This window comes from Grampus griseus (assembly GCF_964374135.1).
Source record: "Grampus griseus genome assembly, chromosome: 12".
Taxonomy (NCBI): domain Eukaryota; kingdom Metazoa; phylum Chordata; class Mammalia; order Artiodactyla; family Delphinidae; genus Grampus; species Grampus griseus.
The window spans coordinates 28312243-28338709 of NC_139006.1; the positions used below are offsets into that span (position 1 = coordinate 28312243).

The 26467-nt window shown below is 46.1% G+C and overlaps 1 protein-coding gene across 1 annotated transcript in view; it reads right to left on the bottom strand.

The window, feature by feature from the left end:
* Positions 1-26467, bottom strand: part of GNAL (G protein subunit alpha L) — a gene marked incomplete at both ends in the record, with an annotated part of 71263 nt that overhangs the window by 29811 nt on the left and 14985 nt on the right. Inside the window, one exon of the mRNA XM_082668473.1 lies at positions 2212-2309. Within this exon, the coding sequence (XP_082524599.1) occupies positions 2212-2309 (98 nt within the window). The remainder of the gene's footprint in view (positions 1-2211; positions 2310-26467) is intronic.

Consider the following 26467-nt stretch of genomic DNA (forward strand, 5'->3'; position numbering starts at 1 on the left):
AACATCTGAGTGCAGAGGAAAAACAAGATTGTTATTAAGAGACAAAGGTTGCTGACCTAACCTGATTCCCATGCATATTAAAATGGATTAAAAAAGCAAAGCTGGGACCTTATGATTGACCCAGATAGCGAGGTTTAGGGGGGAACAGCTTTCTGTGATTCTGCCGAGCCCAGAGTGAAGACCGCAGGAACCCTGGTGTTTTATTTTTGACGAACCTGGGGTCTTGACCTCGTGCCTCAGAGTCTCACTCCCTGTAATTTGAAAGTACGGAACTGAAAGAAATAGCAGAGCTTGGCGGGGGCTCCCCGCCCCGCCACCCCCCGGGTGGGAACCCTGATCTCAGTGGCCTCAGGTTACCCCCTGGACCTCGGTTCCCAGGTTGGAGACACAGCAGCAAGAGCTCAGGAGGGCTCACGTGTGCCAGGTGCCACTCTGGGGTTTCGGGTCTCTACTTAACCCTACAACGACTGTACAGGAATACAGCCCAGAATTTTATCCCCATGGAAGTAACCTGCCCAAACTCTCTGCTCTCGGCAGCAGAGCAAAGATCTGGATCCTCGCTGCCTGTTGTCAAAGCTCATGTGGCTTCTTTTTGTCAAATTTACTTTGCATATTCTATTTTAAAGTAAACCATTAATTCCATTGCTATGGTGATGCGTTGTCTCTTTTTATAAGAAAGAGAAACTCCTAATGTGACATTGAAGGGCGCTCTGGTCCAGAGGCGACTTCGCTCAAGAAATACTGGGAACCACGGTCAGACACATTCCCCCAGAACCTCAAACGCAAACCTATATGAATGTTAATGTTATCTCCAGCTGTGCTAGAAATTCCCTCTGGCATCACAGCTAGACTTCCCCAAACCAGAGCTTGATGGCATCCTGTCCTCCATAAACGACATCTCCTGGGTCCCTGTCCCAATAACGGCCCCGTGGTCATCCTCATTGACCCCCCCCTTTCCTCCACCTCCCTTGTTTGATCCAGTGCCTGGCTCTGTCCCTGAGGCCCCAGGCTCACCTCCACGGCCACCACCTGCCTGTGTGCACCCACGGGTCTCTGCCGCCTCCGTTTCACCCTCCACGCAGCACCAGAGTGACCTGACAGCCTCACTCTTCCAGCCGATGGCCGCTCGCTGCGTCCGGAGGAAAATCCACATTCCCTGGCCTGGGAGGGTGTGGCCCCTCGACCCCTCTCGCCTGTCCATGGCCACCTCCATCACCGCTGGGCACCCACAATGCTTCCTGTCAGTGCTGGGGACATGCCTGCGTCCCCTCCTGGGCCCTGCCCACCCCGCTCAGCACCCCTCGCCCGTGACAGGTGATGGAGCCTGAGCTCCGAGGGGTGGGGAGGGCCCGGGGGTGGCCGCACCTCCCTGTCCTTAAAGTCAGTATTCACAGTGTAGTTCTCAATAGTGTAGATTTGGTCCCAAATACTGTGAATTCCATTTTACGCTTCTGGAACCTTTCCCACAAGTATGGATTTTTAGAGTTTACAGACTTAAAATGTATAAAAGCCTATTTCTTGCTGCCCAAAGGGTTATTTAAGACAAACTTTAAATACAGTTTTTGTTATCAAATGAGCAAACACAGCTAAAACTCATTGATTAACCTTCTTCTGGGGACCATTATGCTGTAATAGTTATAGACTGAATCTAAAATAGCAAAAGATAGGAAATAGGAAAATGAGAATTTCAGGGAAAAACAATGAGCCAGCCTTGGCACCAGAGTCCTTTGCTTATTTCTCCTCATACATTTTTTTCATCATATATTTACTTATTATTTTAATTACCATCTACTCTTGAGGTTCTAGTCTACTTCAAATGTGTGTAGGATGATCTCATTACTTTAAGTAAGAGCTTCGGCCTGACGGCAGATGTGGATTATTTAAATTTTAATTTGGGGGCCCTGGCTCCAAAATTAAAATATAGTAATGAATACCTAAGTATGTTATAATTTATAAACATGCCTATAACTCTATAGAAGGCAAAAAATGACTAGAACTGAATACAAAGATCGAGGTAAAATGAATATAACTGCTTCTGGTTCTTCCCCGAAACACTGCCTCCTGCTGGATTTTCAGTTTTGCATCTACTAAACTCATCTTATGTTAAAAGCTGGTTTCTGCAATGAGTTGTTAATTATTTGTTCCTTGTACTTAAGGAAGTTCAGAGATTCTGGGAGGGCAGCACGGATTGGTCCTCGCGGACAGACTCACTATTGGGCGCAGTCGATGAGCTGGTACTCGTTGGACCTCTCGAAGCAGGCCTTCACACCTTCGTCATCCCAGAGCTTCTTCACGTGATCAAAGAATTCCTGAAGTTTGAAAAAGTTACAGATAAGAAAACCCATGTGTTACCTTCTTCCGAAAGTTAAAAGTAAAAAGAAAATGCCAAAAACATTTGCAGGGAGTGCATAAATTGTTTTCTTCGTGGAGGCTGACTCCACACATGGGGTGGAAGGCCCAGATCTCACCACTCAATCTACTGCTCAAACATTCTTATTGTTCATTTCAAAGTGGAAATGACAAGTCAAAAATTAATGACATTCACCAACTATCAATACAACTAAGAATTTAAAGTTCTTAGGACACAACGACCTGACTAGCAGAATGGCCATTTCAGCCGTGAAAAAACATGCTTGTTACAATGGCAAGTTCTGTTTTAGCTGCTTCTTTTAAATTTTCTAGGTGAGCCACGATTATGAATAGACATGGTTGAGCAGACGGGTTAAATTCAGCCCCAAAGCATTAGGTACATAAGAAAGAAACTTTTAAAATTATACCCTTTGGGGATAGTGATTTACTCTTTTTGACCTTTTTAGAAACTCTGAGTTAAGCGTGAACTGGGATTTTTGGTTCACACACTGTGCGCAGGCCCATCCCTTATGGCACCAGCAGCCTCTGAAATAGCAGCCTGTCTACCTCAGTAAAGGTGGCTCTATGAATCCGTATTTCCAAAATTATCCAAATTAAATGAACAGTGCTATGGAAGCAGATGACTATACATTAGCAGCTAAGTATAAAATAAGTTACATAAATTTTCACAAAACTCTTTGTTAGAATATTTATATCCCTTCCCAAACCAAGGAAGCACCGATTTCCATCTCTGCTCTGCAGGAGACGGCCTGGGGTGACCCCGCCAGGAAGCAGTCGAGGCTGCTCTCCCTAAGAATCAGCGCAGATTCTTTGCAGGAAGAAACAAGACCTGAGTTGGTTCACGATTCCATACAAGGGTGTATCCAAGTATTGAGGGGCCTGATGCTTATACAACTTGTGGACCCTCTTTGAAAAAAAGGAACACAGAATTATGGGTACAAATCAGGTACAAGACCTGGAAGGGGGAGCAGGGGGCCCTGAGTGCAGCTTCACCAGGTTCTAGTCCATCCCAGCCTGACTCCCAGTGTCGGGAACAGCTTTTAAGCTTGTGCCGCACGTCTCTGTACCTATCGTGTCTGCCTGTCTGTCCTCATCAACAACAAACCCAAACTGCCCACAGGTGACAGGAAGGGACAGTCTCCACGCCAAGGAGAGGAGCTGGACCCTCAGCGTTTATCCTGTCTCCCTGGATTGATGCTTCCTTCTGGAATCTTCCAGGGCCGCTCTCATCACTCCATTGAAGGAGTCTGTGGGCTTCCTTGAAAAATTTCCTTCAGAGTCAAATGAGGAGACACACACACACACACACACACACACACACACGCACGCACACACACACACACACACACACGCACCCCAGGTCTAAAGAGAAATGCTCTATTGTGCTATTATCCGGACGGTCCAGGAGGGCAGTTATACCCCTGTCATAGTAATATTGGGATTTGAGCCCCACTTTCCCCCTACTGCAAACCCCTGTGCAGGGGTCCTGGAAGAAAGTTCCTTACTGTCTTTAACAAGTGTCAGAATCATTTTTTCTTCAATAGTCTGAGCAAAAGCCTTTGAGACAGAGTCACAGAGGGGTGCTTGACCCAAGAAACAAAATGCACGGTTCCTGGGGACATGCCGACAGCAGAGTGAGATGGGAACCGTGAGTGCCGGGATCTTACAGCAGGCGCTGTGGACAACACGGAGGAGACAGAACAGGCTCGATCTGCTGCTTTGTCTTCCTTGTTGGGAAACAAGAAGCGGGGTTAGACCAGGGCCAGGTCCCCAGGATTCCCTACGTTTACTCTTTAAGGAGTTCTCAGATCTTCGTGGAAAATTTCAGGGCTGCTGCTGCTGTGGCCCCTTCACCTTTTTATCAGGGAAAATGTCAAACTTACACAAGGAGAGAGAACGCCCCCTGGGCACTCACTACCCAAAGGCAGATTCCACACTCAAGTGGCTGTTCTCTTTTATCTGTATCTCAGCCCTTTTCTCCACCTTTTTTTTTTTTTTTGGAGTATAATTGCTTTACAATGATGTGTTAGTTTCTGCTTTATAACAAAGTGAATCAGTTATACATATATCCCCATATCTCTTCCCTCTTGCATCTCCCTCTCACCTTTATTATTTAATAGCAGTTCTCTCACACCATATTATTTTATTTCAACATTATTTCTAAAAGATAAATCTTTAGAAGTCATAGCCACAATACCACAATCTCAAATAAAAATACATAAACCAGTAAAGAAATGATTCTGTAAAATCATTAACCACTGCAGCTTCTTTAGCTGTGCTCAAACATTTGTCCAGAGCCTGGCTAGAATTCTTGTACATTTGTTAAAACAACTGGGAAATAAATATGAGGAATACTTTTAGTATGCCTCCGTTAGCAACTAAGATGAATAATACTAAATAAAAATAATTTCAGTGGGGTGTGTGTGTGTGTGTGTGTGTGTGACTGAAAAGGTGATTCACAGTGAAGTCTCACTTGTTTTTGACATCTGAGAGTTGAGAGACACTGAGAGCATAAAAAGAAAATTACTAAATGACATTTCTTAATTTTTTCTGTATTATTGAATTTGAGAATCACCTTGTGATCTTCATATATTTAGCAACTGAAATACATGGTCATTTATGTCATTCTAATTCAAAGGAGTTTGAGTTGTGTTATAGAAAATAAACATGATAATGATACCAAATTAAACCTACTTTTAAAAAGCAAGGCTTTACATTTTCATAGCATAATTTTGATGTTTAAATTAAAATTTAAACTAAAATTAAATACCCAACTCCTCCATTTCCTATTACAGCACTTTCCTTCTCGTTCTGCTGTTTACGCCTTCCTGTAGGTATAAAGTGTACTCAAAGCTAGCCTGGAATTCTCAGGTAGGTAACAATTTAAAAAAAAATCTTTAGGGCTTCCCTGGTGGCGCAGTGGTTGAGAGTGTGCCTGCCGATGCAGGGGACGCGGGTTAGTGCCCCGGTCTGGGAAGATCCCACATGCCGCGGAGAGGCTGGGCCTGTGAGCCATGGCCGCTGGGCCTGCGCGTCCGGAGCCTGTGCTCCGCAACGGGAGAGGCCACAACAGTGAGAGGCCCGCGTACCACAAAAAAAAAAAAAAAATTTTTTTTAATTCTTCGTAACTGCTTTAAAACAAATAAATGTCTGCCAATAAGAAATGTAAAAAATTATTGCATGATTTCTCTGCTAATGTAATACAATAAAACAACTTTTGGTTACACTGACACTTAAGATTCACTTTTTGTTTTGGACATAACCATCAAAAGCATAATATTTCTTATCTGGTGAAAGAGATGTCGTCCAGTGGCCTGGAGGGCACCCAGGTCTCAGGTGGAGCTGCTCCCACATGTGGTGCCCTGTCCTGAGGGTGGTGGAAACCCTTACTGGGTTGAGTGAAAATTGTTATTCCTAGGATGACTTATGGAAAATATTCCTCTTTAATTTTAGTGTCAGTAATACTTTTTTGCATCTCTCAAGAAAATGCTTTACCAATTTCATTATTAATTTTTAATCCTCTGGGATCCTGTGACTTTTCTGCTGCTTTCATTTATGTCACTGAATTGACCGCCAAGAAGCTCAGAAATCCCGTTTGGGGGTTGGTCCCAGCTTGTGTGTAGACCTTGCCTTTATGCTCTGGGTACCAACTTCACCTCTGCTACCACATCACTCACTCACCTGTTCCTAGCTTCCTTCTGCCATACTTTGTTTTTTTTTAAATTAACTTGTATTATAACTTTGTGAGTGGCACTAAATCCTTTCTGGAACACGCTGGAGCAAAGATAAATGATTACCGGAACTTTCCACGGTAATGCAGTGAACAACGGCCACCATGACCATCAAATGGGCCTCAGAAACAGTCAGGAGAGTAGCCATTTAAGTAGAATTTTCTAAAGCTCAAGTTTGGGTCTGATTCATTTAAAATACACCTACTCAGTTGTACCCCTCGGGGAGTAGACGATCTAATAGGTTTCTGTCATTTCTTTTTTCAGATATCTGGTGGATGTCAAGTTGAAGGTCTGTGTGGGATCCGTCACGCCTGGTTATTTATAATCTCTGTCCATCCTCAGGTCTAAGTTAATACAGGATGCTTCAAATTCTATTTAGAAACAGCTTTCAGAGACCAGGCTAAACAAACCAAATAAAGTGTCGACAGTAATCAGGGGTCCCCAAGCCCGAGTCTTTCCCAGCATGAAGCACGACCTCCGTGGGTGACAACCACAGCAAGTAACCAAACGTAAAGTGGTGTCACCCTGGCCTTTCCTGGGGCCTCGTGGGTCCCAGGCAAGCTTCTCAGGGTCTTCGGCCGAGGGCTCACTTGAGTCTCAAATACCCTGCCATGCAGGTGATGCAGCTCTCGTTTTACAGATGACGAAATGGGAATGATCTTGGATCCTTTGTACTTGCCTGAGCCCCTGACTAGGACGTGATCAGTCTGGATCTGGAAGCAGCCTCAGGGCCTGGCCAGCTTCCTCCTTCTCTTCTGTAGCAGCTCCTCATGGCTGGAGACCAGTGAGAGCAAACCCACATTTACAATATACATCACACTCGTCTTTCTCCCCCTGTGACAGCCAACTTTAACTATTCTTACAATCATTTCTAACAGCCTCTTGAGGTATACTTTATACGCCCTAAAATTCACCCAATTTACTTATCCGGTCACACACCCAACTAACACAGACAAGTCTTAGAACCCCTCCACCATCTGCCCCCTTCCCTGGTCTCAGACAACTGCCAATCTACTTTGGTCTCTATAGTTTTGCCTTTTCTAGAAATTTTGTATAAATGAAATCATAGAGTCTTTTGTGTCTGGCTTCTTTCACTTAGCCTGATTTCTCTGAGATTCACCCATTTTGTTATGTATTTTAGCAGCTTAAAAAAAAACTGCTGAGTCCTATTCCATTGTATGGATAAGACCACATTTTGCTTGTTTACTCACTCACCAGTGGATGGACATTGGGGTTATTTATGGTTTTTGACTGTTATGAGGAATGCTGCTAGGAATATCTGTGTACCAGGCTTTGTATGGACTTCTATTATCATCCCTTTTGGGTTAATACCCAGGAGTGGAATTGCTGGGTTATAGGACAGGTGCATGTTTAACTTTAAAAAATGGCTAAATTGTTTTCCAAAGTGACCATTCCATTTGCACTGTCAAGAGCGATGGGTAGGGGTTCGAGTTCCTCCAAACCTCACCAATACTTGGTTTTGTTAGTCTTTTTGATTTTAATTATGCTAACTGGTGTGTAATGGCATCTGGCTGTGGTTTAAGTTTGCATCTCCCTTATGGTCAATGACGATGGACATAGTTTCACGTTGGCTGCTCGCATATCTTCATTTTGAGGTGTCTGTTCAAATATTTTTCCCATTAAAAAATTGGGTTGTATGTCTTCTTATTATTGTTTTATTTTTCATAAGAGTAAAATATTCTAAAAAATTGCCTGGATTCAAATCTTTTCTTAGCTACAGGTTTCGCCAACATTTTCTCACCCAATGTGGCTCGCATTTTAATTTTCCTAAGCATCTTTTTTTTTTTTTTTTTGCGGTACGCGGGCCTCTCACTGTTGCGGCCTCTCTCATTGCGGAGCACAGGCTCCAGAGGCGCAGGCTCAGCGTCCATGGCTCACAGGCCCAGTCGCTCTGCGGCATATGGGATCTTCCCAGACCAGGGCACGAACCCGTGTCCTCTGCATCGGCAGGTGGCCTCTCAACTACTGCGCCACCAGGGAAGCCCATTCCTAAGCATCTTTTGATGAGCAAAGCTTTTAATTTTGATGATGTCTAATTAATCTTTTTTTTAAGTTTATTTATTTATTTGGCTGTGCCAGTTCTTAGTTGCGGCATGCGGGATCTTTAGTTGCAGTGTGAGAACTCTCAGTTGCAGCATGCATGTGGGATCTAGTTACCTGACCAGGGATCGAACCCGGGCCCCCTGCATTGGGAGTGTGGAGTCTTAGCCACTGGACCACCAGGGAAGTGCCTAATTAATCAGTTTTTGCTTTTCACTTTTTGTGTTCTAAGAAATCTTTGCCTAACCCAAAGTAAAGTTTTTTTCTCCAAGATCTCTTCTAGAAGTTTAATATTTTTAGCTCTTAGATTTAGGTCTACAATCTGAGTTAATTTGGGGATATGGTGGGAGGAAAGGGTCAGGCTTCACCTTTTTCCATGCGGATATGCAGCTTCCCCCCCAGCATATTTACTGAAAAGACTACCCTTTCTCCATTGAATTTTTGAAACTGACCTTCGTACCTTTGCTGAAACTGACCATACACACGTGGGTCTGTTCCTGGACTTAATTCTGTTCCACCGACCCACATGTCCATCCTTGTGCCAACTCCATCCATCATGATTACCGTAGCTCTGTAGTCAGTCTTAAAATTAGGTGTTAAGTCCTGCAACTTTGTTCTTTTCCAACATCATTCTGACTATTCTTGGTCTTCTGAATTTCCACATATGTCTGAGAACTGGCCTGTAAGTTTCTATAGAAAAGCTGCTGGTATTTGGCTGGAATTGCACTGCCTCTCTAGGTTGCTTTGGGGAGAAGTGCCATCTTAACAACAATGAGCTTTTTAATCCATGAACATGGTAATATCTGTTTGTGTCTTATTTTCTCTCAATAATGTTTCCTAGTTTTCAGTGTATACATCTTTCATTTGTTAGGGTTTTTTTCCTAAGTAATTTTTTTGGATGTTGTTTTGAAGGTGCATTTTTTTTTTTAAATTTCATTTTTGGAATTTTTCATGGCTAGTACAAAGAAATACAGTTGACATCTGTATTCGATCCTATATCCAGCAGCCTTGTTAATTTCATGTATTAGTTCCAGAGGCTTTCACTTCCTTCCTGTGTAGCTGAGCAGAGAGTTACCCACAAAGCTCTGGCCTGTCTCTTTTCTCCCTGAAGCATGACCCACAAGGGCTGGGGCAGAATCAGAATTCCCTGTGGTTCCAAGGTTCAGGGGGACTGAGCCAAAGGGGCCTTTGCTGCCCACCATGACCAGGTGGCATGTGTTTTGCTGCTCTTGCACTTGGTTTAAAAAAATTTTTTTTTAAGATATGGTAAGATTTGTCTAAGGACTCTATCTTTTATTTCCAAATTATAGTCTCACAAAACAACTGATAAGTATAAAGTTCTAGTAATTAGATCCATGACCCATAGTAGAGAGTTAAAGAAATCTACCCCATTGTGATGGGAACATATAATTTTCCTTAAGTATTTTTTCCCCACCAAATTAATTTTTTAGCTTTTGATTTTCTCCTTCACAATACTCCCACTCTTATACCTAAGATTCTCTCTCTAAAATCCTAATTCTCTGAGAAACTTGTGCACTTGAAGCATGCCAAAGAGACTCACAGGAGAAACTTATTTGTGTGGGAACAGAAATAAAATAATTATGTATTTTTATTAGGGATAAGAGACTCAAAGAATCACGACTTTGGTCTTTGCTTCCAGACAGGCTCTGTCAAGTCGTCTGACAAAAGTTCTCCGTGGCATCAAGCTTGATTATGTAACACCTGGAGGTATTATTCTTGGTCTTTTAGTCACTCTGAGTCCTGTTTTACGTGCTGAGAGGCAAAATGGAGGGAGAAGACCCTCTTTTTGGGAACAGGTTAGATTTAAAGCAAATGTTTGTAGAAGTGGGTTTGGTATATTCCTACTGACAATGGCTGTAGAATTAGATACATATTTCTTTGGGAAAATTTTAGTGTAAAACATAGTAGAGGTGCCTAATGAGGAATCCTAAGACAATATTTCTGGTTGAGCATGGATTTTGGGTTCAGGTCCCAGCCAGGGGAGCTTCTTCACTCTAACCACTATGTCCTATTCCCCGTGGACAGAACGGGTCCTTCTGGTCAGAGGCTGGAGCTTCAGCTGGAGTGATGAGCACACAGCCGACAGGTGGAGGAGGGGTGTGAGGATGTGCACGTGAGGGGCCAGGGCAGGAGAGAGGCAGTGAGAGGGTAGCAGGAAGACAAAATTAGAAGGGGGTGGGTAGACCAGGCCTCAGGACAGCCAAGAGGTGAGGACTGACCTGTGAAGTGCTGCTGGGGGGAGGGTCAGGGAGTTCTTGGCTTTGGGCACAAGGACAGGGCCAGAACACGGGCTGCAGATCTGGTAGCATCATGACAAGGCCGCCAGGTGCCAACAGGCTCACAGAGAAGCACGTGGCAGGGAAGAGAAGGCCGTGCAGGCTTGAGGACTGAATTCCAGAAACAGCTTCAGGACACCCAAGGGCACGAGGCATCACACCAGGCGCTGGGGAGGGGGCACGGGTTCTGAACACAAGAAGGGAACGTCCAGATCACCAGCAAGAGGTAGGTTATGGTGGCCAAGAGTGGGCCTCGGGGACAGGAGCCCCGAGGGCACTGCTGTCGCACTGAGCTGCACCCTGAGCTTCTGGTGCCTGGGCTCCCAGACCCCGTGCTCCCCGCCACAAGGCCCCCAGATTCCTGCACTTACAGCTGGAGAGGGAGTGGGGCTGGCTGAACAGGACTGCAGCTGCTTTCTAGAAACAAGGGCCAAGCCCTTGTAGGAGAACGTGTGCAGTCCCATGGAAGGGCGCCTGGAAGCTGAGCCTCCAAGTCCCCACACGAGAGGGGGTCCCCGGGGCCCTGGAGAGCCCCACCTCAGCCCGTAGGCAGCTGGGGGGCGGGGAGGAGGAAGGGGAGTGGGCTGGGCCAGGGTGCAGGCCCACGGTCCCCAGTTACTAAGGGGGATCTTAGTACTTAACTAAGCTGCATGTGTACCCGACACCCTACAACAGGCTGAGGGTGTCCTCAGTGGGAATGTGCAGCCTCCCTGAGAGGAAACAATGGTTAAATGGAAACGCGACACCCGCGGTGCATTCCTGGAGGGATTAGGGGATTCACGTTTCCACGGAAAAAAGATTTCAAAGGCGCAGCAGATCTCCTGTGCAAACCTGCAGCAGCTGCGAATCTGGCACCAGACACAAAAGGGAAGGAAAACTGTCCAAAGAACCCAAAGACCTTGATATTCTAAACTCATGTGTTTGTATGAGATCACCTTTAAGATTTCTTCCAGTTCTGGGACTCTCTGATTTTAAGTTTTATATTTTCCCTCTGTCTATTTTTAATGGAACAGTTTTATTGACCTATAATGCATATGCCATACAGTTTACCCATTTAAAGTGTACAAGTCAGTAGTTTTTAGTTTATTCACGAAGTTGTGCACCCATCACCACGATCACCTTTAGAACGTGTCCATCACCCCAGAGAAACCCTGCACCCACGAGCAGTCACTCCTTATTCTCACCTCCCTCTGCCCCTGGCAAACACCAGTCCACTTTCTGTCTCTACGGATCTGCCTGTTCTGATGTTTCATTAAAAAGGGACTCATACGATACGTAGCCTTTTGTGCCAGGCTTTCATTTAGCATAATGTTTCCAAGGGTGTAACATGGGTCAGTGCTTCGTTCTTTTTATGGCCAAATAAGATCCCACTGTGTCGATGGACCACGTGGGTTCATCCATTCATCCTTCGATGGACATTTGGGTTGTTGCACTTTTTGGCTGTTGTGAATAGTGCTGCTGTGAACATTCGTGTACAGGTATTCGAGTAAATGTAGGTTTTTAATTATCTTGGGTATATACCTAGGAGAGGGCCTCCTTTCCCAAGAGAAACATCTGGAACCATTTTACAAGAGTTACTAGTTGGAATTTCTGATTCATCATGCTTAATTCATCTCAGCATTTAGCAGCTTTATTAAATGTTTTTTTACCCGAACGGAGGCAGGCAGTGCAGCCAGTGTTACAAGATGTCACTCTCGTCCAGCTCTTGAACGTGTTTCTTTTTTTTTTTTTTTGTGGTACGCGGTCCTCTCACTGTTGTGGCCTCTCCCGTTGCGGAGCACAGGCTCCGGGCACGCAGGCTCAGCGGCCATGGCTCACTGGCCCAGCCACTCCGCGGCATGTGGGATCTTCCCGGACCGGGGCACGAACCCGTGTCCCCTGCATCGGCAGGTGGACTCTCAACCACTGCGCCACCAGGGAAGCCCCTTGAACGTGTTTCTGATTTAAACTTGAACACAGATGGACCTGACATTCCTGGAGCTCCCGACAATTCCCGACAACAAGGAAGCCTCCTCCTGGGCCCACTCTTTGCCTCCTGAGCTGACTTTGGCCACGATGGTCTGGAAGAGGAGAGATCAGCGCAGCCCAAGGGGCTGTCTGTGACACAAGAAACCCTGCAAATGGATGGCTTCTGCTCTTACTCACTCAATCTTTTAGGCCAGTTACCTCAGTGGTGATGACAGGATCTTGGGGGAAAACCCATAAGAAGCATGGTCTTTATTAGTTTTTTGCTAACTTGACTCTAAATATCACGAAAATGATATTTGTTTGGCAAGTGCACTGTCCAGAGGGAATCAAAGAAGGCATCTGACAATTGTAGGAAGAAGAAACATTTTTCTTGTAATCTCTACCCGAAACCCACTTTCTTGCTAGACAAGAAAAATGTTCCTAACCTTCCAGGGAATTGGGTAACCAGGTCCACGCTGGAAAAAGCTTTGATGTCATGAGTGGTCCATGTGATGATTCTGCACCGCTCGGCTCACCGCGGTGACTGTTCCGAGGACCTGCCCGGGAGCACGTATCTGAGCGCCATCTCCTCACTATGCGACCATGAGCAACTTCCTCAGAAGAACCTGTTACCTGAAGGTGAAGAGCAGTTCTCGCCTCTCCCCGGGTGTCCAGTGCACACTGGACACTCGACACGGCCGGAGCCGAGCTCCTGACCCCCCATACCTGCCCTGCAACTTGGCGGATGGAGGCTGTGTCTCTCTGGTGGCTCAGACTGAGCCCTGAAGTAACCTGGATGCTCCTGTGTCTCTCAGGCACGTGAAATCCATCACCACGGCTCCACCTCCACCGCTTGCCGGGTTCCGACCAGTGGCCTCTCTCACCTGATTACTGCAAGTGCCTCTCACCCGCCACATCTTCGGGGCTGCACAGAGCAGTCAGCTGGGGTCACCGCCGTGCTCACCGCCTACAGCCTGTCCGCTCAGGGTCCCTGCGTGACACCAGCCCTGTTTCTCTGGCGCCCCCTTTCTGTCGCCTATCCAGCATCTTGTCCCCATTCTGCCCTCCCTCTCGGTCACTGTTCCAGCCATACTGGCCTCCCTCTCGCACCCGGGCAGCGCCTTAGCCCTGCTGTGCGGCTGCCTCTTCTCCTTCGGGGCCTCCCCAATCCCCTTCCCAATGAGACCCTCTCTAACCATCCTCAGTCTTCCACGCCCAGGCCCCCCCGCTGCACTGCCTGTTCCTGTGTCCACAGCGCTAAGCACTTCCTAAAGCCTGCAATTAACTCATTCACTATGTCCTACTTAGTCTCTGTATCCCCTGCTACACTGTCAGCCCCACGAGGCAGGGATCTTCATGTTTTTTGTCCTTGACACTTAGTAAGAGCTCAATAAATATTTGTGTCATGAGTGCTTGGGTGAATAAGCTTTTCTGGAAAGTCCCCTTCTCTTGGCCTGAGCAGGACTTTCCTCATAACAAAACTGATTTCACTTTCAGTACAAGGCTTTTCATTACATCTGCCTCTTGGTCACTATCCTCAAATCTGTAGCTTAGCATGAATAATACACGGTCAAAATGCTATATTTATAAGTTAATTTAATCTATTTTTCACTCAACAGAAATTTAAGAAAGGTAATTATTCCTGACGGTAGGCACAGACGTTGTTAGATGCCTGCCTATACATGTCTTTTTAAAAGATTAAGAAAATTGAGGTGAAATTCACAGAATAGAAAGTGAACTATTTTAAAGTGTGCATTAGTAGAACCACGATGTTGTGTAACCATCACCTCTATTTGTAGGTCCCAAAACTTCCATCGTCCGAAAGAAAATCCCTTGCCCACAGAGCAGTAACTCTCCATCCTCTCTTCCACGCAATACGAGGCAACCACTCTTCTGCCTTCTGTCTCTGTGGATGCTACCCAGTGTGGAGAATTCATACAGCTGGAATCACACAGCACGTGGCCCTCTGTGTCTGGCTTCCTTCACTGAGCATGTTTTCGAGGCCCATCCACACTGCAGCATGTGTCACAGCTTCGTTCCTTTGTAGCTGAGTAATATTCCATCGTACGGATCCACCACATTGTGTTCATCAGTTCATCTGTGGATGAACTTTTGGTTTGTTTCCACTTTTTGGCTATTCTGAATAACGCTGCTATCGACACTAGTTTACACATCTCCTCAATTCCCTGCTTTCAATTATTTTGGAATTGCTGGGTCATATGATGATAGCTCTACGTTTAGCCTTTTAAGAAACTGCTGAACTGTCTTCCGTCACTTTACATCCCCACCCACAGCATATGAGGGTTCTAGTTTCTCCACATGCTCACCATCACCTGTTATTTTCAAGTTTTTCAAAAACCTTATAGCAATTCTAGCAGGTCTGGAATGGTATCTCATTGTGGCTTTGATTTGCTAATGATGTTGAGCACCTTTTCTTGTGCTTATTGGCCATTTGTGCATCTTCTTTGGAGAAATGTCTATTCAAGTCCTTTGCTCATATTTAAATTGAGCTGTTTGTCTTTTTGTTGTTGGGTTGTGAGAGTTCTTTATATATTCTGGATACTGGGCCCTTATCAGATATATGATCTGCAAATATTTCTCCCATTCTATGGGTTTCTTTTCACTTTCTTGATTATGTCCTTTGATGCACAAACGTTTTAATTTTGATCAAGTCCAATGTATTTATTTCGTCTTTCATTGCTTGAGCTTTTGGTGTCATATCCAAGAAATCACTGTCAAATCCAAGGTCAGGAAGACTTAGCCCTATATTTTCTTCTAAGCAGTTTATGCTTTTGACTCTTAGATTTAGGCCATTGATCCATTTGGGGTTAACTTTTGTGTATGGTGTAAGGTTATGTATGTTGTTATAGGGTTAGTTCAATCTAGATTATTTCTCAAATTCACGTGAATTTTTGCTGGAAAATGACATATATCAATACTATAACAAGTCCATACTACATAAACAGGCCTAATCTTATTAAAAATTTTTGTAGTGCTCTCTCTCCCACAAATGGACTACGAAGAATCTCATACGGAAGTTTCATCGTCATGTCACCGTGATGGTAGTTTGTCAAAGACATTTTAAAACAAGGACGACCTCCTCCCTCAAAACTTGTCATCAAAGCCCAAGTATCGCCTAAGTGCCAACCATCAATCATTCACCAAATGTTTACTGAGTTTCAGCTCTGTGGCAGGTGTTGTGTTAGGGGCTGGGGAGAGTGAGGTGAGTGAGTGAGGAGGTGGTCCCTGTTCTCAAGGAGCTTGAAATTTTGCAGATTATGTGCCCAGAATGAGGCGAGGAACTGGGGAGAGGGACCCCCAGAATAAGCCACGACTCCTGGTCTCAAGAAGTTAACACTTTCAGTAAGGAGATTGCAGCTCTGATATACCAAATAATTAGGCAACTCTAAAGGGCAATAAGTACTGGATATAATATAATGACCAAAGCTGGAGTGCCAACTAGGAGAGCCACAGGAAGTGAAAGCTGCGGGAATTCGGGAAAGGGCGAGATCGCCCCATTTCAGAACAGACTGGAAAGGTCTCCAAAGGAGGTAGAGTTAAACTCAAAGAGTCAGCGGGGGGACTTCCCTGGTGGCGCAGTGGTTAAGAATCCGCCTGCCAATGCAGGAGACATGGGTTCGATCCCTGGTTGGGGAAGATCCCACATGCCGCGGAGCAACTAAGCTCGTGCGCCACGACTACTGAGCCTGCGCTCTAGAGCCCACAAGCCACAACTACTGAGCCCGCGAGCCTAGAGCCCGTGCTCTGCAACAAGAGAAGCCACCGCAATGAGAAGCCTGCTCACCGCAACGAAGAGTAGCCCCCGCTCGCCACAACTAGAGAAAGCCCACGCGCAGCAACGTAGACCCAACACAGCCAAAAATAAAGTATTAAAAAAAAAAAAAAAGAATCAGCAGGACATGAGTGATGAAGGTGGTAACAGCCAGGAGCCTTGAAGAGACTGGCTTAACTTACTGGGTGGGAGATGTGATACCAGGGGGCCACCCAAGTCTGGGTGACATACCTACAAGCTGACCTGGTTATGCTCTACTGACCATGTCTTACCTAAATGGGTAAGACATGCTCTAGTTGCTGATTTTCTTGTGGGGGGAGGGGATATGATACAGGCGTAGCATCTTATTTAGATCGTGTGGAGTTGGTTATAGGTTTGTGTTTTCTTTTTCCTTTTTGAAAGCCTTTAAAATGTTTTACCAAGAAAAGCACCCAGGAGAGAAATCAGCTCATGTATTTCAAACAAACAAGTGTGATCTCTTGATAATGAGCCTTTTGTTGAGAAGGCAAATAGGCTCCCTTATGGCTCTTCTGGTCTCTCCTCCTACCTGGGTGTCTATTGCTCTGCTGTGGCTACAGAAAAACACCTCACTGGCTCCGCTTGGGTGGCTGGCAATGGGGACACTGTGGACAGGGAATCTGAAGATAACCGTGGCCAGCAAACCTCTTAGAGTTTCCTTGCTTTCCTGGAAACCTTCGTTAGGATCCCAGGCACGTCTCACGAATCCAACAAGCTTCTCAACACTCAGCTTCCCTTCCCAACACTAAAGGGACACAGCATCATTCCTAAGTCAAGGTATCTTGCTCTGTACATTCTAAGCAGTCCTTTTCTTTCTTTTATTAAGTGCTGAAATAGCTCTGATAGAAAAAGCAACAGGCTACAGACCACAGAATTTGACATGATGTTAAATGCCCAGGGGTCTCAGAGATCAAGGTCAAACATGTTAACAGGCTGCCCCTCCCTTTGAACCCCGACCTGCTGTGGTGCTGAGAATTCACAACAGTGTCAGAAACTCCTGGAACATCTGCGCTCACAGTGAGGTGGATCCAGCTTGTAAACAGCCCCCTCCGAGGACTCAGTGATGTCAGCGCGGGAATCAGAGGCTGTGACAGCCATCGCCTGGGTGAGCGGGGTGAGGTCCCAACCCCACTCCACCCCACCCCACAGAGACCCCACACTCAGCTCAGCGATTCTATTCACACCATTAAAAGCCATTCACCACTTTAATCTTTACTTTGAATACATCTGGCATCTCATTATTCTTTGAAAAGAGCACCTTTCCCGGACCCTTGGGGATCTCCAGAAAACTGAAGCCTTGAACTTGGTTCCTAGAATTTTCTTCTCATGTTCGCATCAGTGACCTGAGTCTTTCCTTCCTTATATATTTACTTATTTACTATTCATGTTATTGAGGTGTAATCCACATAGGACATTACACTAGTTTCAGGTGTACACATACCGACTCGCTATTTGAATAATCGCAAATGAGTCTTCTCTTCTTCAAGCGTGTATCTAAGATACATGTAATCAGGTTTGTGATGTGTTCCCAATAAAATATTTACTTTAACTTCAAACAAAACATTTTTGTGGATACTTTTACTCTGAAACACAGAAGCACAGACGGTGGCAGACTGAATCTTGTTACAACGCATGAACAACAAGGTGTTTTTATAGCTTCTGGGTCTAAACTCTTCCTATACCTCCTCAAAATCATACGAGCATTATTTGTGTAAATGACATGTAAAACTCTGTCAGTTTAAGATTGTTTCCAAATTACGGTAGCTAATGACAAGAAAAAAGTGGGCACAAAATGTAAGTAGAATACAAGGAGAAACACGGAGAACTTTATTTTAAAAATCCACGTTACAAAGGAGATGTGGGCTGTGTTTGTCATCCGTAAGATGCATAACTGCCTGATTTGATCCGAGGGAATCTGGCTGTCTCTGTGTGGTCTCCCCCCAGACACGCTCCTGGGTGCACAGCCCTGCCCTCCCTGTACATGGGGGTGAGGCGAGGGGAGAAAATGCTGAGCCGACAAGGAGCAACCCCATCCTGCAGTCCCCAACTCTGGAGGACCTCGCATACAAGGCGGAGTGGGGAGCGCTGGCGCGGGGGGCACAGCTCCTAACGCCATCAAAGCCTCTTTAATCCCTCAGCGTTTCCCGCTGAAACACGACGTGCCCATAATTCTCAGGACTCCGGCTCCACCTGGGCTGTCCCACCACCTTCTCGGCTTCCAAAGCGACCCCCCAGCACTTGTGCTGTGCAGAGAGCTTCCCAGCAAGCCCGCCCCAGCCGCCCCGGTTTCCCCGCAGGCCTGGTGGGGGTGGGAGCAGAAGGACAGGCCAAAGGAGGCTCAGGCCACCCTGCCTGGGGCTGGACGACCCTCTGGAGGGGGCGCAGGTGTCAAGCCCTCCTTACGATCGATCCTTGACATTTAATGTATCACACATTCTGTTTTTAAGCAAAAATACTGTTGATGACTTTGAATGAATCAAGACTTACCCTGAATTGTAAATACAAAAATGGCTACAGTAAGGTGCAATTATCACTGTGATTCTGAACTGAAGCTACATATACGTCCGGCAACCCACACCCCATAACCAGAAGTCACTGCAAGTCCACGGCCGCAACCCGGCCCCACCAGGCGCTGAGAACCACACCAGGAGTCTGGTCATTACTGCCCAACCTGGGGGTGCAGTGGAAGCCTCAGGGAGCTTTTCAAATGCACAGATTCCTCTAACCTTCCCCAAGAATTCCTACTCGAAGTCTCCGAGGGCAGGCGTTGGGATCTTGCTTTAAAAGCTCCCCAGACGATTCTGAGGTGCGGCCTGATCTGGGAATAATGCACTGACCCCGTGGCTGCCAAGTTCTCAGGCTGCTTCAGATCTCGAAGGCCTGATTATGGGATCGGCTCCGGGTTTGATCAGGATTATTTATTGGGGCAGCAGGAAGTAAAAAGAAAAGTCTGCAGAAGGCAGTGGGAAACTGGCAACGGCAATAGAACAGGTGCCTAAGTCCACCCTGTGCCTTTATTGTGGAGCCCGCCCAGCGCAGCTGGCTCCCTAAATATGCATGAAAACTTCATGACGTAGAACTGACCAAGGCAGGTGATCTCAAATATAGGAAAACCCAACTGGGTTTAACGTTTATTAGTTAATGATGCTACCTAATGATGCCAAGGTATGAAATGCTCTATATTCATCCTTTACGTCATTGTTGCAAAAAGTCACTAATGACAAAGTTAGGTGATGCTGCAAAGGTCGAGAATGGCTTCCACCCATCTCACTGAATAGCGTGTTGTCACTTCCAGGCACCAGAGCTGTCGCCAGAAAAGTGATGTGTTATCGGCAGAGATTTCAGTTCTAATACTTCTACATCTGAAGGGGGATGGGGAAGGCATTGTTCTGAAATTTGTATGGAATAGACTTTCGCCATTGTCAGGTTCTTATTTCCTTTTGTATTTGTGGAAAGTAGAGATAGTTTTAGACTAGGGTTTAGTGGAATCCTAGGATCTCTTTTTTTTTTTTTAAAAACTAATTAATTAATTTATTTTTGGCTGTGTTGGGTCTTCGTTTCTGTGTGAGGGCTTTCTCTAGTTGTGGCGAGCGGGGGCCACTCTCTTCATCGCGGTGCACGGGCCTCTCACTATCGCAGCCTCTTTTGTTGCGGAGCACAGGCTCCAGACGCGCAGGCTCAGTAGTTGTGGCTCACGGGCCTAGTTCCTCCGTGGCATGTGGGATCTTCCCAGACCAGGGCTCGAACCCATGTCCCCTGCATTGGCAGGCAGATTCTCAACCACTGCACCACCAGGGAAGCCCTCTAGGATCTCTTGATCTGCAGCTTTTCACGTGTGTTGGTCTTATCTTCCTACTTAGACCACGAGCACTAGAACAGGGATTATTTAAAAAATCTTTACCCCACCCCCTCACCCCTGTCTGAGCCCCTAACCTGATGCTTCCAGCATGGCTGGGGCTCTGTGAACATAACTTGAACAGTTTCATTAGCTTGGGCTGTAGAAAGGTGAGCTGAACTAACAAATTATGAAATGATGTTCATAAAATACAAAAAGATTTAAATGGAGACGTGTGAGGATCCATCCCCCTACAGTCTTTAGTCAAGTGTAAAAGAATCATTACTTCTCATCCAGATCTGACCCTCAAGTGGACTCATTTTCAGTGGCAGTTCTAGGGCTCCAGGGGTAGGAGACATAAACCGAGTTTCCTTTCCTTCCCCTTTGACATTCTTCTCTGTATTCAGTTACTTGGGGTCTTCCAGTCATGGCATCTCCTGCTCCGTATTTCAGGACCCTGGGTTCTAAGCTGAAATAGGCACACAAGGCAGCTGGGATCAGCTTCCTTCTCCTGATTTCTGGGAGCCGGCATGACAGCATCCTCACAGGTACAGAATAGCAAAGGAGGGCCACAACCCACTTTTCTCCTCTCTCCTTTTCAGAACAGGGAACAGTCATTTTCTTTCACTTTAATAATTTTCTCCCTTGAGAGAGGAATTCAAACGTCTTTCACTTGCCAGGAGAGTGGGCGGGAGGTGGGTGGAAATCTTTCAAGACTTCAATAACAGCTCGACACAGGGCTGAGCCGGAGGAGGTGCGGGTGCTGTAACCCGTTGGGAGTCAAGACTCCGAATATTTGATATTCTGCTGGAGGGGGACTTACCCCAGGTCTCTGGTCAGAATGACCCTTTATGGCCTCTCATACAACGACTTGAGCCCAATTTAGGAAAGACACATTGCCAGAAAACCAAAACCAAACCAGAAACAATGCAATTCGGTTGTAAATTCACCAGCAGTGACTTCTTTTACCTAATGGGATGAATTGTACGCTAGAGAGAGAGAGAGAAAGAAAACCCTTGGAAAGGCTGCATGGGAGCTCACTGGGACCAGGGTTCTCAGCGGGTCCTTGCTGGCGTTGCTGGGCTGGGCTGGGCGGAAGCCCCCAGCACCTGGGCACGAGCGCTGGCACCTCCAAGTGCGGCCCAGCACCCTTGTTTCCTCTAATTGTCAGAGCTCTAAAATTTACCTTGTCCATTTGTTCTACTTGTTGGGAGGCTCAAGGCACACAGCTTGCTCTGGAGCGTCCCAACTGCCCATCTGCCCTACAGACGCCCACCACACCTTTGCAGAGCCTCCGCAGGGGTGATGCCGGGGAGTGGGCAGAATCCAGGTCCACCTACCCAAGCCTCGTCCCAACCTTCAGCTCCCCTCTCCCCTCTCACCTGTCTACACTCGATTTTCAAATGCCACTGGGGCAAAATCTTGCAAAAAGAAATATCTAGAAGTCTTCAGGGGACTGAAGCTGGGGAAGAAAGGTGCTCCTTTCAAATGGCTGACAGGGGACAAAAACTAAGCATGGGACAGACAAAACGTATGAATCACAGCAATTCCAGACTTCGGAGAGACTAAAAATGTTACAATATCTGGAACTTTTTCTCTTCAAACACCGTTGTGCGCCTTGTCCTCTGGTCCCCAGTTTTAAATAGCGGCAACTGAGTAATGCTTCTTGCTCATTCCCTGTTTCCAAACTCGGATTCTCTGCTCACCATGAATCACACATTTCCTCCCACTTTTCTGACTCCCTCAAAGACGGACACCCAGGCCCGCCCAGCTCTCAGAATCCGACAGAACACGCACAGCGAGTTCCTTTAAGGCTCAGAAATCGGGTTCTGGCTTTTTCCTCCGCACTGAGCTGAAAAGGAATCTTTTCTCCCCCTATGTATCCTATTTAGATTCGTAACACAGTCTTTTTAAACACACATAGACCAGAGCCAATTGCTGGGCTCAGAAGTAAATGCTAATTTGTATGTTTTCAGTGAATTACTCAATGCCCTAAAAAAGTGCACGCATAAAAGAAAACGAAAAGAACAAAATCGCACAATCTGTCTCTGTTCAAGCAATCCAGAGCCACAGGGCCCTTTTTGGGCAAAAGCACCCAGAAGGGTACGTGTCACACACACGGCGCTAGGCTCATGGCAGCTTTCGATCATGACAGGGGCGTCATTGGGGAGTGTGGTGAAGCAGGTCTCGGAGGTACACCTGCTGTACACACAGAGGCCCGGCCGCTGGCAACACCACCTACAGATACGGACGAGGGCCACGTGGCTGACTGTCCCAGAGTCAGGACATGGCGAATGACACGGGAGGCTGAGAGGCAGGGAGCTGGACTGGAGTCATGCTAAATGGTGGGCACCTCACCCACTGACCTGCACACAGAGAAGCCTTGCAGAGAAGGTTCTATAGGAGGAGGAGGTTTTCATCACCATCGGGAGGGCAGACGAGTGTGCCTGCCCCGTGAGGAGGACACACGCTGCCCGGCCCAGGCCGGGCCCCTCCTCAAGGTGTCCCTGCCCACCAGCCGGGGCTCGGATGGCCACGTGGACGTCAGGGTCCCAGTGGGGGCTCAGAGAGGCCCAACAAACAGCCACTGGCCTGCACCTGTCACTAGCACCAACGCTCAGCCTGGTTAAGAAGAAATCACTATGTCCTCTGCCCCATCCTCGGGTCCAGCCCTGTCTGTCTGATGTGGCAGCCGCCACTGACAGGTGGCTTCTTCATCTTGAGGTGTGCTGACGTGCGCAATACACAGTGGATTCCAAAGATTGATTAAGAAAAAAGATGACAAACTATCTCATGAATAACTTCTAGAAACTGCACATTGAAGTCATATGTAGAATATATCACGTTAAGTAAAATATATTATTAAATTTCACTTGTTTCTTTGCATTTTTCAAAATATGTGCCACTAGAAAATGTACATTTACACATGTGGTTTGCAACTGCGGCTCTCACTATACCCCTATTTTCCGTATCTGGTCCATGCTGGCGTGGAGGACGCGCTCACTGAGAAGGGCCGGCCACGGTCTCATGTAGTGATGCAGTTGCTTTGAGATCAGCAGAGTGTCTTGGCTTTGCAAACAGGCAACATAAACATTTGATTTAAAAATGGTTTTCTTCTGAATAGCTAATCGGGAATACCGAGATCAGCAAAGGTGGAGGCCAACCTTTTCCGTATATTAACTCAATCAATTCAATCCTCATGGGCTTGGGGCAGAGGTTCTGCTGTCACGTCCATTCAACAGAGGGACACACTGAGGCTCAGGGTGGTGGGGTCGCCAGGAAGGGCAGAGCCGGACTCAGGCTCAGGCAGCAGCCTCTCCCCACACCTATTTCTTTTGAATGTTGAAAGTTTAGAATACTTTCAAAATAACCTGGCTTACATTCATAATAAAAAAGAAATGGGACAGCACCCATCTCTGGAATTACTGTAAGAATTACTGCCAGGATGTGATATGAAGTTTCCAGAATGACAGTTACTTCAACAAACACCGATCTTCCCGTGCCTTCTGCACAATAGGAATCTGTTTAAATTTTATTTATTTATTTATTTGGCTGCATTGGGTCTTCATTGCTGCACATGGGCTTTCTCTAGTTGCAGCGAGCGGGGGCTACTCTTTGTTGTGGTGCGCGGGCTTCTCATTGTGGTGGCTTCTCTTGTTGTGGAGCCCAGGCTCTAGGTGCACGGCTCAGTAGTTGTGGCACGTGGGCTCAGTAGTTGTGGCTCTTGGGCTCTAGAGCGCAGGCTTCAGTAGTTGTGGCGCACGGGCTTAGTTGCTCCTCGGCATGTGGGATCTTCCCGGACCAGGGCTCAAACCCGTGTCCCCTGCATTGGCAGGCGGGGATTCTTAACCCCTGCTCCCCAGGGAAGTCCCTGGAATCTGTCCTTACGGAGGAAATACCCTCAGCAGCGTCGTGCCAGCGAATCTTAAAGCACCATCTTCTATCACAAGAAATGCAAACCTCAGTAAAACGCTTGAGATTTAGGATTGTCTTTACTGGATGTTGTGCTCACACAGCCCCTTCGAGTTCATCTATGTAAACTTCCCTCTAAGCGGGAACAGGGCACAAAGAAGAATCTATGCTAATAAATTAGAAAACTCCAATTTCTTTTTAATGGGGACTGCAGGTGAGCAGAATTGGGGAATGACACAGGGCCCTCTTTGCCTTTGTTTTGTTACGTATTTGTTTATAATACAGAGAACACTCTGAGCCCCTCCCATCCCCCGCACCCAGCGTGATGGATAACTGATGTTCACCTTCTGCAGCCCTCTCCTGCTTCCTTGCGCCCACCCCGAGTACTGTGATGCTCATTCTCTTCTCTCTTACAAAAATTATCACAAATATATGTGCGTTGAAACAATACGGTACTTAGTTTTGCTTGTTTTTTTTTTTTTTTTTTTGCGGTACGCGGGCCTCTCACTGTTGTGGCCTCTCCCGTTGCGGAGCACAGGCTCCGGACGCGCAGGCTCAGCAGCAACGGCTCACGAGCCTAGCCGCTCCGCAGCATGTGGGATCTTCCCGGACCGGGGCACGAACCCGTATCCCCTGCATCGGCAGGCAGACTCTCAACCACTGCGCCACCAGGGAAGCCCAGTTTTGCTTGTTTTTGAACTTCATAGGAGACTACTGTATTCTCTATAACCTTTCATCACTTCAGTTCTTCATTCACCATAAAGACACGGAGACCCACCCATGTCGTGATGCGGGTGGGATCCACTGCTGCTGCACCCGCCCCCCTTGGTCCCCGCAGGGTCTGTGTCCACTATCCTATGGATGGGATGGGCTGTTCCAGCCTTTGGTTCTAAGAACAGTGCCACTACGTTTCCTGTTATACATTCCTCACGATAACACTTATTAATTAAAACAAACTTAATTCTGAAATCCACTGTAATCCCTGCAGTAGCCAGAAATCTCCTAGGTTTTCCTCAAAAATGGCAGAATAAAGAAACATCCAGTACCTTGGGAATTCTATCATGTGCAACTCAGAATTTCCTTTCCATATTGCTTATCAAATAGAGACTTTCAGTCACTTTAATTATATATACATATATATATACATATATACCACAAAGGACAAGGTTTATCTTCAAAGAACTCAGTAATTTGTTCATTATGTAAAATGATATATTTTTTAAGAATTATGTAATTAGCCAAGGAAATGTTTACAACTGTTCTTTTCCTTTTTTCGAAGCAATATGATATTTAATTTCCCACAAAATGCTGTATTTTCTCCATTCTGGATGTACTACAGTTATAATAATAGATTTTGGGGGATGAGGGGGTGTATGGGAGGAGAATGCTGTCACAGTAAATGTGCATAGCTATTATAAGACACATGGCAATTTCAGAGATTCCACATTTTTAAAGGTGTATGGTAATAAGGCTCCCTCAATCCTGGGTTAGGCTCCCTCAACTCTGGCTTGGGCTCCCTGGCTTGGGTGACACAAAGGAAACTTCAGAGTTGTTCAGAGCTGTACATCAATGCTTAGGCATTTCTGAGTCCACTTTCTTATGTATAGGTCAGGGGATGCTTAATTTGCAGCGACCATGGATGTGGCATGTTGAAAAGATGCCTATAAGAGGAAACGTCTATAACGAAAAAGAAAACATATTTTCCCTACACTTAAACCCTAATTTGAAACAGCCATAAAAAGCACTGAGAAGTTTTAGTCATTCACTGGTTGATATTTAAAATTGAACTTGTAGAATATCCATCCTGCGGTCCCAGGCTCTGAGTCGGTTAAAATGACAGACACCTGGAGGATAACACCTGTCATCAGTCCCTTAGGCCTTGGGGTGACCCAGGTCTTACGGGCGAGGAGTGGGGTTGGCAGCAGTGTGTACATCAAATTGGATTTCCTGCTAATTTTTATTGTAATTCCAAGTCCCTTTCTGGTTCTCGTATTTCAACTTGGCCAACGGTAGTAACCATGATGATCCACGGCTATTCTGTTCTTTAAATTACCGAGCCTTCTCATGAGATCTAATTCATTCTCAGACATGAAGCACGTATTACCGTCCCCATTTTACACACGGGAAAATTCAAAGGCAAGTTGGCTAAGAGACTGTGTCTGGCCAAGAACTGACTCAAGTCCTTTAGATCTTGGGCTCGCCGTGCTGCACCTGACTTCACTGGGGCTGGTTGGAATAATTCTGAAAACTGTTTGGGGAGAGGCCCCATCCTTCCACTTACAGCTGGAATATTTTATTTTAAAGAGCCAAAGAGGCTCCCATAAGCATTGACTTTTTTGAAGACCTGAAAATACTTAAAGTTCCACAGTTAGCACATCTTAAATGTGACAAAACCTTATCCTTTCTAAAATATCAGGCACATTATAAAAATTTTTAGATATTTTCTCTAAAAGATGGGCTTACATAATAGAATTCAAATATGTACCAACAGCACACAAGGATA